The sequence below is a fragment of the Hibiscus syriacus genome, unplaced genomic scaffold (assembly GCF_006381635.1).
Source record: "Hibiscus syriacus cultivar Baekdansim isolate YM2019G1 unplaced genomic scaffold, ASM638163v2 tig00112852_pilon, whole genome shotgun sequence".
Classification (NCBI taxonomy): domain Eukaryota; kingdom Viridiplantae; phylum Streptophyta; class Magnoliopsida; order Malvales; family Malvaceae; genus Hibiscus; species Hibiscus syriacus.
The window spans coordinates 103,251-115,301 of record NW_024063410.1 but is presented as its reverse complement, the minus strand read 5'-3'; the positions used below and the strand labels follow the sequence as shown (position 1 = coordinate 115,301).

General features: G+C 37.2%; 2 protein-coding genes and 1 pseudogene across 3 annotated transcripts; 2 read left to right on the top strand and 1 right to left on the bottom strand.

Moving 5' to 3' along the window:
* Positions 1 to 817: 817 nt before the first annotated feature.
* LOC120183867 lies at positions 818 to 2,001 on the top strand (annotated as a pseudogene).
* A 1,291-nt stretch (positions 2,002 to 3,292) lies between these two features.
* Positions 3,293 to 5,722, top strand: LOC120183899 (nuclear transcription factor Y subunit B-10-like). Of its 2 annotated transcripts, XM_039188490.1 has the most exons (8): positions 3,293 to 3,449; positions 3,574 to 3,801; positions 3,899 to 4,028; positions 4,500 to 4,505; positions 4,618 to 4,692; positions 4,822 to 4,872; positions 5,312 to 5,377; positions 5,438 to 5,722. In XM_039188490.1, exons 2-7 carry the CDS (start codon positions 3,584 to 3,586, stop codon positions 5,345 to 5,347), a joined length of 516 nt encoding a protein of 171 aa, XP_039044421.1. In that variant the 5' UTR covers positions 3,293 to 3,449; positions 3,574 to 3,583; the 3' UTR covers positions 5,348 to 5,377; positions 5,438 to 5,722. The 2 variants fall into 2 exon arrangements, with proteins under 2 accessions (XP_039044421.1, XP_039044420.1); XM_039188489.1 differs by lacking the exon at positions 5,438 to 5,722 and having other exon boundaries at positions 5,268 to 5,431.
* Positions 5,723 to 11,193: 5,471 nt separating this feature from the next.
* LOC120183905 (fasciclin-like arabinogalactan protein 11) lies at positions 11,194 to 11,998 on the bottom strand. Its single transcript, XM_039188496.1, has one exon. It carries the CDS (start codon positions 11,957 to 11,959, stop codon positions 11,222 to 11,224), a length of 738 nt encoding a protein of 245 aa, XP_039044427.1. The 5' UTR covers positions 11,960 to 11,998; the 3' UTR covers positions 11,194 to 11,221.
* Positions 11,999 to 12,051: the final 53 nt, after the last annotated feature.

Here is a 12,051-nt window from a genome sequence, read left to right as displayed (position 1 = left end):
TGTACAATTTGAGTACGTGAATTCTTATATAAAATCATCCTATTTATCATCCCATGGGAAGGAATCATTTATCATGCCATTGATCCTTATCTCAAGGGAAGGGTAGCTCTGGAATGTTTGAACAAGCATTTGATAATCGCTTCAAGTTGTGTCCACCATAGGGGAAACGAAATGTCAGGGATGGGCGAGATGGAGGTCACGCTAGAGCTTATCTTGGAGCTACAAGCAGTGGCGGATCAAGAAATTAAAAAATGGGATCCAACTTAGTATGTAATTTTTTTCTATTTTCATTAACAAATTAAATTAAATTTAACATTTTTCTCGAATAATGGGTGTGTAGTGGCTCCGCTAGGGAGCCACATACATCCGCCCCGACTACAAGACAGCTGACGCTGAAATGGAGGCCATCAATCCTTCTAATGAATGTTTGTATGAAGAAGCATTGTTTTCTCTGTGTTTTTTAGTAATTTGAATTTTACAACATGGGTTGGAAGGTAGAAGATAAAGTAAAATATAATTTTTTTTGTACATTAGTTTTGCTGGAAAAGTAAAGTTGACAGGTATAAAAAAGTTACTGGAAGAGCACACATAAGGCAGGGGCAGAGGATTTTTGTTCAAATTATAGCCGCAACATAATATAAGGGATGCATCATAATAGTTTCCAAAAACTACAACTACATCTACAATTTAAGAACATAATTATTTTTAAGAAACAAATCACACTATAATGCATAGTTCGAAACATTGTATTCGCTATACCACAACCATATATACAGACAAACACACTGTAACCACAGTTTAGTACTATAAACAGTACATGTTATCTGGACACCTTGGAAAGTTCGTTTTCTGGACCAAATCTGCATACGAGAAGCTGGACTCAATTTACGGGTCATTTGATAAGCCTTCAGAGAAGAAGAAAGGGTACGTTTTACCTCGCTCTAAGACGGTGAACGCTAACCTTGTTAGGATCATTATGTCTCTGATGAGGTCCAGTCTGTCGTTAAGCCCGTCAAGAAGGAGGTCGAGAGGGCATCTATGAAGAAGAATCCCCTCAAGAACTTGAATGTTATGCTGAAGTTGAACCCTTAAGCGAAGACACCTAAAAGGATGTCTCTTTTGGCTGAGGAGAAGCTTGATAAGAAGAGGAAGCCTATTTCTAAGTAATATAGATTATGTTCTGATATGTTTGTGATTTTCTCAATTTTGATAGTTGCACTTTTCTGTGGTTTAGCCAGATGCATTATAGTATATGCCAGTGGAGTTATATGTTGTCTTTGGATGCTTTGTTTCCTGGTCTTGATTGTGATTTATATGACTAATGGAACCCATTTTTGCTTCTTAAGTCTTTGATAGATTCCTGTACTATACAATGACGTTCTATTGATGCCACAAACACTGTTTAAAATCATGCTTCGAAGCTATTCATATGGTAACTTTATGATTGTTCTACTTATGGATGTTCTTGAGTAGACTCTTTCTCCATTTTCATCGATTGAAGCAAATTTGTTGAGAGAATGATAGGTAGTGGGAGGACTATTGGTTTGTTATATATGTTTATCTGACTTGAACCATTTAGTTAAAGCCATATGCTATTGATATTTCCACCTTATGTTGAGCATGACCTTGGGTCCGAAATGAGCCATGATAGCACCTATTGGTCTCTTTTTCTTGTCAGTGTTCAAAATGAATTATAATGGCATTCTTCAGTTATCTTTCCCGGCATTCGATTTATGTTTTCTCGACTTCCATGTTAGTTCATTGACCCTATTATTCTTCCTTTTTCCTAGTCTGTTGGACCTTTCAGGAGGAAGCAGCTGCAATCAAGTCGGCTGGGAAAGCATGGTATCAAACCATGATCTCTGACAGTGATTACACCGAGTTCGACAACTTCTCCAAGTGGTTGGGCGTGTCTCAGTAAATTTAGTGTTCCGCTTTAGAAATTTTGCAAGAACGATTGTTTGTATCAGTTATGTTTTGGTGGTGACATTTTTATTTCATCGGAGTAATTTCTTTTTAAATGAGAACAGATAACGAAATACTTTACAGAACTGATTGGACAGATCATTATATTATTGAAATGCTTGTCTTGCACTGCTCAAGGTTAATTTAATTCTCTTCAATGTTCCATTTAGTTTTATGATCATTCAAATAGGCCAAGAGCTAAGTTAGGTGAACAGGAAGGGCTTTGGCTTCCCCTAAAATGTTAAAAATGTTCATTAATTAATTTTGTTCAATTTCAAAATATATTGGTTAAATATAACATTTAACTATAATGCAGGGACTGTCAGGATGTTTTAACCAAATTTGCACTGTAGTATAGTGGAAAAAGACCACTTTGTTAAAGGGTTAATACTGTCATGATATTTTAACCAAGTCTACACTGTAGTATAGTGGAAAATATCACTTTGTTTAACAAAAACAAGGGTTAATACCAAAATAAGGTCAAATTATACCTAAAATCTCAAAGAGATGCCTAAGTTATTTTTTGACTTATCCCGGTGTTTAACGTTATAAACGTTACCCACTTAAGTGTTCGGACTATCAACGACGTTAATTTTTATTGTTAAGTGACACGTGTCACAATATGGTGATTTAAAAAAATTATTTAAATTTTGAAGGAATTAAAATTATATATATATATATAAAGAAAAACATAAACATTTTGAAATAACCCTAAAAACTTTGAAAACTTCCATTTTAACCCCTAAACCGAAGTCGACCATCACCCTTTGCCATCGGCAAAGCTCCACCCGACCTCATCTCCCCCCACGACCAAAACCCCCATAAAATCGTGACCAATCGACGGCGAATCGATTTTTTATACCATGCGAACCCTAGGATGAAAGCACAATCCCACGCGACGGCCAATCGATGGCAACAACGACGACGTGTGACTAAGAGGATGGCAAAGACATCGTAGACGATGATGGTCGTGGCCGAAAAGGGGCGGCGGGGGTTAAGGATAGGATTTTGGGATCTTAGGTATCCTAGGGGTTTTTATAATTTAAGAGAAATTACGGTTTTTTATGAATATAATACTTAAAAAAACAACTTTCAAAATCATTAGATTGTGAATCATGTCACTTAATGGGGAAATTAACGCCGTTGACAGTCCGGACGCTTAAATGGATAACGTTTGTAACATTAGACACCTGTATGAATCAAAAAATAGTTTAGAGTTTAGACACCTATTCTAAATTTTAGGTATAGTTTGGGTACTTATATTGGTATTAAGCCGGAAAAAAACATACTCCAATTAACAGAGAAAAGCGAAACTCAAAACGAACGGTGTTGATAAAACTCGTTTTCTCATCTGAGTGTCTCCTCTTTCCTGTCCTCTCCAACGTCCGATTCCCTCTCTTTCTCCCCCCTTATCCAATCTCCCTCTCTCCCGCCCTTTTTCTACTTATTTTATTTTAATTTCGTTTCGTTTCGTTTCTACTAAGGTAAGATTTTCCTGTTTCATTTAGCTCTCTTTTTCAAATCATTGATAGGGTTTCGTGTTCAGAGATTGAAGGATTTTGAACTAAATTCCCTTCATTATGATTGTCGTTGACTTGTTCGAGTTAGGGTTTTCTCCATGGCGGAGGCACAGTCGAGTCCCGGCGGCGGAGGAAGTAATGAGAGCGGCGATCATAGCCCGAAATCCAATGTGCGAGAACAGGAAAGGTATCTTCCTATCGCTAACATCAGCCGTATTATGAAGAAGGCTCTTCCTGCTAATGGTAAGATCGCTAAAGATGCTAAAGAGACCGTTCAAGAGTGCGTCTCCGAGTTTATCAGCTTCATCACCAGCGAGTAAGATTCTTTACTTTACTGTTCTAGCTGAATTTATCAGCTCTATATGTGAAATTTGTTGTGTAATTCGGGAATTTGGTCATGAATTGATGTACAGAGCTAGCGATAAGTGTCAGAGAGAGAAGAGGAAGACTGTTAACGGGGATGATCTGCTCTGGGCTATGGCAACTTTGGGGTTTGAAGATTACATTGATCCGCTTAAGATTTACCTTTCCCGGTATAGAGAGGTGATTATCTACAAGCTCTTCATTCTTATTTTTTTGTAACTAAAACAAGTCATAATAGTTTCGGATCTAAAATTTTGTAATTTTCAACTAAGAGAAAAAGGGTTATTATCCTATATATCTATTTAATTAATTGTGCTACCTGAGTAATTAATTGGATTTCCTTATTTGTAAGTTTCATCTAAGAGAAAAATGGGCATTTGAGTATGACAATCTTACACATAATACATCTGTTCATTGAATTTCGTTTAAGAACCGAAAGGTTTATCTATATGAAATATTGGTAAAGAAATTTAGCTTATGGATGGTAAAATATGTGAGACATCATTTTTCCCCTTTTACATGCAATTTCTTTGCAACGAAGGGACTAAATACTTTGGTATTCTCTGCTTTTGCTGCTTAGTTTCAATGAACTGATTGACTTTTTTTTTTTTGACATCCCGGTCTTTTTTATGGTCAATTGGGACATTGTAGATGGAGGTGAGTTAAGGCTTTCTACAATTTTTTTTGCAACTTTATTAAATATTTTATCATCTCTCACTTGTCTCCTCCAGGATACCTCTCTTACATGGCTTTGTTTGTAAATTGACAGGGTGATGCCAAGGGCTCGGCCAAAGGCGGAGATGCATCTGCAAAGAAAGATGTCCAACCAAGCCCAAATGCCCAGGTGGAGTATAGTTTTTTTATTAATTGTTTAGATTGTCATGCATTCCACCTTTATTTGATAGATTAACTTAATGCCTACTCAAACTATGCTATATTGTTATCTGATCTTTCAATTTGAAATATTATGCAGCTTGTTCATCAAGGTTCATTCTCACAAGGCGTTAATTATGGGAATTCTCAAGTAACCTCTCTCTCTCTCTCTCTCTACTGTGCTAACACGTCAATGCATAACACTTTTTATTTTTTTACATATTTCTCTATCTTCATATGGAGCTCTCGATTTGGATACCCTTACACCAAAAAATCATGGCATATACACCAAAGAATCGTGTCATATTTCTCTATATTTTTTCTGCATGCTTTGGCACCTTTGCATTTGCTTCTAGTTACACCTTTTTACTCCTGCTAGTTTCTTTACTAGAATTCTTTCATCATCTCTGGCTAAGTTTGTGTCAGCTTCTTTTGGGGTCCCCCCCCCCGAGCTATTAGTTTCGCCTGTTGTTGCTATGATGTATCATCTTCAATCACTGCATTTGTCCTTTGCCTTGTACTCTTGAAGAATTATACCAAAGAAGGGTTGTTTCATTGGTTCTAATATCCTGCAACACTTGTTATGACAGGCCCATATGATGGTTCCGATGCAAGGAACTGATTAGAGATCACGCCATTCTTCTGCAAGTTCCATTATCTAAATCCTCAATCTATGTCATAATTCGGCGCCACAACAAATAGTTTCAAAATAATCCATCTTATGTGAAGGACCGACATCTCTGACGGTCTGCATCATCTTATCTTGTAAGCTATTATTTTGTAGTATTATTTTCCAATCATACGTTCTTTGGAATAGATTCATTTTTCAAAGAATTGTTTAAATGTCGAGAGGGTATCGTAGGATTGAGCTCGTGGCGAGCATGTACTATATTCCAGTAACGACATCGGTTAGGAAACTTCTCATGCACATTCTGTTTTATATGACTTGGAACAATGTAAGGTTGATTGCCGAGTCAAATGGATAACGTTATGGTTGTTTATCTACGTAGTTGGTTTGTTGATTTAAATATTAAATTGATCAACCATCGATTTGAAATATTGATTGAGATTAAAGAAGACATGTACAATCCTATCAAAAGATAAGTGATACATCAAAGGAAGAAAGTATGAACTCATCAACTTATTTTGATAGTTACATTCAACTCTCTATGATTAATTTTTCTTAATCCTTTAATAGTATAATTTTGAACCGCCTAATTTTCCCGAATTTTTTTTAAACAAAATTAACTTCCTTCTTTTCCTTTCTCTCTTAGCTCTCGTCACACCTCCAATTCTCCATCTGCATTATCAAATTCTTTTGATTCGATCTGTTAATTGTAAATCTCCGTTTCCGAAAATGCGTGATCGTAAGTTACAAAGCGATTTCAATATCAAAGGACTGAGCCTCATCGACGTTTCGTCTGAAGACGATTGCCTCATTGATTCGCCTTTCATTGATCAGTTCTCAGGTTTCCCTTTATCATCATTGTCATAATTTGTCCTTGGATTTTTCATGTTTCATTGGGTTCTCAACTTTTTTTCATACAAAAAAATTCCAATAAAGCTTCGAATTGATCAGTAGAGGATTCCCCCCTTTTCTGAATGTAAATTCCAATTAGCATTAGCTGCCTTTTCGGTAATTAATAATGGATTTAACGGTTTAGTAATGGAATTAATCGGTTTATCACAAAAATTAGCTGCCGATTCATAGATATTATGCCAGTTTTTCACATTTCATAGATTTCTCTGGATAATTTTTGTACCAAACTTTCCGAATAAAGCTTCACATTGATCAATAATCCATTTCTTTTGTTTTTCTGGATAAACTGGATATTGTGTATTTTATAGAAATCTGATTAGGCTGTTTTGATGAATATGGAAAGTTAGATGGAAAGTTAGAGGAAGACGAGACAAGAGGAAGTGGAAGACTTAAATTACACAAAAGTATGACATGGGATAGCTCTTTCTTTTGTAGTGCAGGTACTAATTCTTCGATTTCTATTTTCACTTGAGATTAACGCTTTATGGCTCTGGAATTTCCTGTTTTGATTTTGTTTTTATAGATTTTCTCGAGTCAGAGAAGTTCTCCAGCCGAGAGTATGTGAACCGATCTTGTGACTCATCGACAGTGTCCGTCGGTGAAATTTCGAGACGGGAAGTTCTCAAGGCTGATCTCAATGAGGACAGAAGAGCTTCAATCCAGAAATCTAAAAGAATGCCTGGCAATGCAGGTTCTAGGGTTAAGAAGGAATTGGAAACAAAAGAATCAAGGATTGTGTCATGTAAGTATAGTTTCTTTTTCTTTATTTGAACCTGCATTGTCTTGTCTGACCCAATGGTTTACTCTGATACCACAAAATATAACTCCATAGAATATCAATTCTCTCTTAGATGGGAAGATGTATGATCTGATGGGGCAATGTATGTGTCATCATCTATGTTGCTCCATTCGTTTTTTCGAACATTGATACAAGGATATAACTCCTAGAAACGATTGAATATACTAATGCTGTGCATATGTACTAGTATCTGATATTTACAAGAGTCAGCATAACATAAAATTATATTACATCAGTTCTTATTTTTGGTCTATACCATACCACGTTTAGATACCTGATAGTTTGTTAGCTATGATTGAAGAAATATCTCAAACCGAAAGTTCCGTTTCCTTTTCTTTTCAGCTTCGAAGTTAGTGTATTCTAATCGGGACAAGGTACATTCAAGAAATGTTCATTACTTAGTCCCTTTGTTTTGTTTCTCCAATGACTTCATGTCGTTGTTTCAGGTGAAGCAGAAAGCTGCTCCTAAGAAGAACACAGCTATGAAAGATCCTGGGAAGACATGGAAGCAGGTTCCTGCCCGACCTCAAATTTCACAGGCATGTATTATGCCTATAAACATCCACTTATTGCTACTGTTGAATATGCTTTACCACATGAGTTATATTCATTGCGAATTCTGATTTTGTTTTTAACTGGGACCCTATAGTCTGTTGGTAGAAGTGCAGTATCAACTTCATCTCTTCATAAGACACCAAAGGTACAGGGCAAGGGGGCTTCCTTGGGTGCAAAGTATATCAAAATAGAAAAGGATGCAAAAAGTGTGACAGGTAATTCAAACTACACTTTCTTTAGATGACGATAATTGGTGCAAGGATGTGGTTGTGACGGTCTAGGACGGTTCTCGACTTTCTTGCTCATGTTTTCTATATGTTGTAGGTAGAGGGACCACAATATCAAAAACTCCTGCTTTGGATGGTTCAAGAAATATTGTGCCTAGGACTACATTATCTTCTGGATCTTCTTCCCTATCTTCTTCCATGATTTCTATTTCTTCCATGGATATGATTAAACAAAATAATGACTCCAGCTTAGTTAACTTGTCTTCCTCTGGTTACACTACCACCAATGCATCCAAAAGTGCAGCCACTAGTAAAAGTCGAGCAGGACCTTCAGCGCTCTCAACTTTATTGAAGTCTCCTATCAAGTTCCATTCCAGTATGTCTGTTGCTAGCTCATACGGTGAATGGTCGTCGGAGTCATCATTTGCGTCATCAACGTCTACTGCTAATAAAAGGTCTAAGCTTGAAAAAGATACCCTTGGTTCTGACTCTCTCAAAGGACTCGTTGCAGATAGTGATGCCCAGCAAGTTTCAGATTCTCGGAGTCATCCAACACGCCGGCCCTCATTGGGAAATGGTGCTGAGGTTACTGGTTCACTTGATGAAAGTAAAAGAAGAGTTTCGGATGGAAGTACCAGACTTCATCCAGCTGCGATGAAAACATCCTCAGGCCTTCGACCGCCATCAACAAAACTTGCCTTTTCCAATGGGGTTAGTTCTTATTTCTGGAAATCGATCTGTTCTGTATGGGAAGTGACTTTGGCTGAAACTGTTTTCATTTTTCCAGAACAAAAGCATACTATTCTACAACTGAATGAACAAATTTTTAGCTCTAACTAGCTTTGCTGGTCTAGTATATAACCAATGTGAATTTGTGATGAAGGCAGGTACAATCTAGACACAGTCGAACTCTAAGTGTACCTTCCCCGCCAGAAGCACCTATTAGCATGCCTAAAACTGGAGCAAAAAGCACTAATCCAAGAGGTGGCTCAAACAAGGCACCTCCTAGAACTCTTCAACAATCAACATCTGCTGCAACAAAGGTACAAAGTGCTTCAAGAAACTCCAAACTAAGCCATGGCATATCCCTTAAACTTCAGAATAAACCCTCCCGAAAAACCGACCGAGGAAGTTACTCAAAGGCTCAGGGCATTGGTTCTGCAGAAAAAATCGGGGGAAGAGGTTTGCCTAGACTGGTTGTGAATGGCTCTCGAATTAAAGATACCAAGGTGGTTTCACTTGCAGCACCGGATGACTGATGTAGCTCATGAGTCCGAGGTTCTGAACATGATCACATCAAATGAAGTTCCTTAAAAACCAGACAACACTCGTACATCAGAAGACTGGTAAGCTACTCTTGAACATCAATTGCTGAAATAAATTCACTCTCCGAAACGATCGATAACTGGTTCTCATCTTGCACTTATGCAGCGATTTCGGAAATTACTTCCGGCTTATGGATGCCTTTCTTAATTAGTCTAGGATACCAGTTTTTATTCGGATCAACGATCGTGCTTCAAGAGCCTTGCCAAAGAACAACCAAGAGTTTCTTAAGGTACAACCTCTCCCAAATATACTTGTTAATTTTTAATACAACAGCCCCTTGTAAATTCCCTATGAAAATTTAAAGAGTTAAATTGCATGTTATTCGAACTCAAGCATAAATATCATTTACTAGTATGCTGAAGGCAAGAGTATGTTCAACTTATGATCAATAAAATGCTTGGATCGATAAAACACAGTCCAAAAATGCTTGATCGATAAAACTAAGTTAAACTTGTGCTCAACTTATGATGGATAAAATACTTGGGGGTCGAAGATGGACAAAACGAGGTCTCGGATCCAGGGCTGTAAACGAGCCGAGTCGAGCTCGAGTATTGCTGAGCTTGACTCGACTCGACTCGAAAACTATAAATTGAAGCTCGATTCAACTCAAAAACTCGTGAGTCTAAAATTTTCAAGCTCGACTCGAACTTGAAATCATGATCTGAATCTCGTAAAAGCTCCAAAATAAAAAAAAATCTTAAACTTAACTAGATTAAAGCCTCAAACTCGAACTTAACCTTAAATATATGAAAACCTTATACTGCATTTAAAAAAATCAACACATAAATGCTAATAATTTATTTTAAAAAAAATAAAATTTAATATATTATATTTTCAAACTGCTCACGAGCTTTTCAAGTTGAACATTTTAGAAGGTTTAAATTGAGCAACACATAAATATATTAATTTTTTTTAAGTGAAACTTAAAACCTTTTAGCTTAATATAATATATTTTCAAAAACTCGGATCGCTAAAATGCTCTTGGTTTTAAGTGGAACTAGAATAAGCCACCTAGAAAACTTAGGATCTCGGCTTCTCTTTGTCCAAGTTTAAATTCTATCCCTTAGTAAAAAAATTAATTGTGTACTGTATAGGTCTATTATACGAGTTAATTCAGTTTGATCTTTTTATAATGTAAGAATTCAAATCATGAATATTATTTAAAAAATTTAACGTCTCACTCTGCTAGATATCAATTAATAATCGATGCTCCAAATGAAAATCCATGGGTTCAATTTACTCTGAAATCCTCGTTAATCACACAGTTGAAATCCACACCACGGGCAATATATAACGTCAGTGGCAATCGAGTAAAATTAGATTTCTTTTGTTCGTGCATGTTACTAGACAACACACGAGAATATGATTAAGACATACTGATAGATAAAGGAAGCTGATCAGAAAAGAAAAGTTAGCAATATTGCTTAGCTTAGAAATTCAGTGATTTCATATACCATTCCAGTGGGCTTCACTTGACTAATAATCAGGGCTGTAAACGAGTTGAGTCGAGCTCGATTCGAAAACTCGCGAGTTTAAAATTTTCAAGTTCCATTAGAACTCGATATCATGAACTGAAGCTCGTAAAAGCTTGCAAAGGCTCGAAATGGAAAAAAAAATCCTTAAACTTAACTATATTTTTGAGCTACTCATGAGCTTTTCGAGTTGAGTATCAAGTAGCTCGAGTCTAATATTTATCGAATCAATCTCTAATAGCCCGCGATATGTCTGGTCTCATTTACAGCCCCACTAATAATTACCATTAATGAATCATATATTGTGAAAGCATCTAATTGGTCCTTCTATTGTGGAGATTAATTCAAATCAGTCTTTGTATTATTGAATTGTTTACTTTTAGTAAAACCAATCAAACAAGTACTCTCTTTGTATAATATGATAAAAGATAACGAACTATATTAAAATCGATCCTCAATCGAAATATCGTGAAATAAAGATAATGAGAGAATATATTACAAAGAATTAATATATTTAATCATACGAAATGATCACAAATTACAAACGATAATAACACGTGCATCCCATGCAAATAAAGAAATCAAAGTCCCCAAAAGATTGTCCCAAAAACTGCAAATCCAAGAGAAAATATTGCCAGGTGATGAAATTTGAAGCTCACTGCACCAGAAGAATCAGTGTCAGCACCCTTAGAAGCTTTCGGACTCGGAACCGAAACATCTTTGTCGAGCACATCCGGTGCAGGCGCCGGTACCGGAGTCGTCCCGAAGATCTGCAACGGGAGAAGGACCTGGTCCACTTGATAAACCGCGATCCTTCGATCGGAGTACACGGTGTTCGCCACCGTCGCGTTCACCACGCCGGTCGTTATATTCACCTGGTTCCCTACCGAAGTCACGTTGAGCGGGAACTTCCCGCTCTTAACGTCACCCGCCTGCGTGCGCAAAGGGTTGCTCACCGTTTGGAACTGCGACGTCGACATCAACGTGGGGAGAATATGGAACTGAACCAGGCTGAGTTTGTCTTGGTCGGACAGCGAGTTCAGCGTCCCGGGTTTGAGCGCACTGAACGCGTTGTCACCCGGGGCGAAGATCGTTAGCCCGTCGTTCGGGTTGGGGGTGCTCAGCTCGTTATTTAGTTGATCGGCCACCTGTGTGGCTTTTAACAGCTTAATGAAAGTGGTGAATTGGCCACTTTTTTCGAGGATGGATGTGATGTTGTCCACCTTTAACGGCGGCGCCGGAGCTATTTGAGCTAAAGTTTCATGACAATGGAAGAAGATTATCAGGAAAACAAAGATAAACACTAACTGCTTTCTCATTTTCCTTTAGGCTCTTCGTCTTTTGTTATGCTTTGCTTTTGTTTCTTGAACTGAATATATATATATATATATACACACGCGCGCGCGTAGGA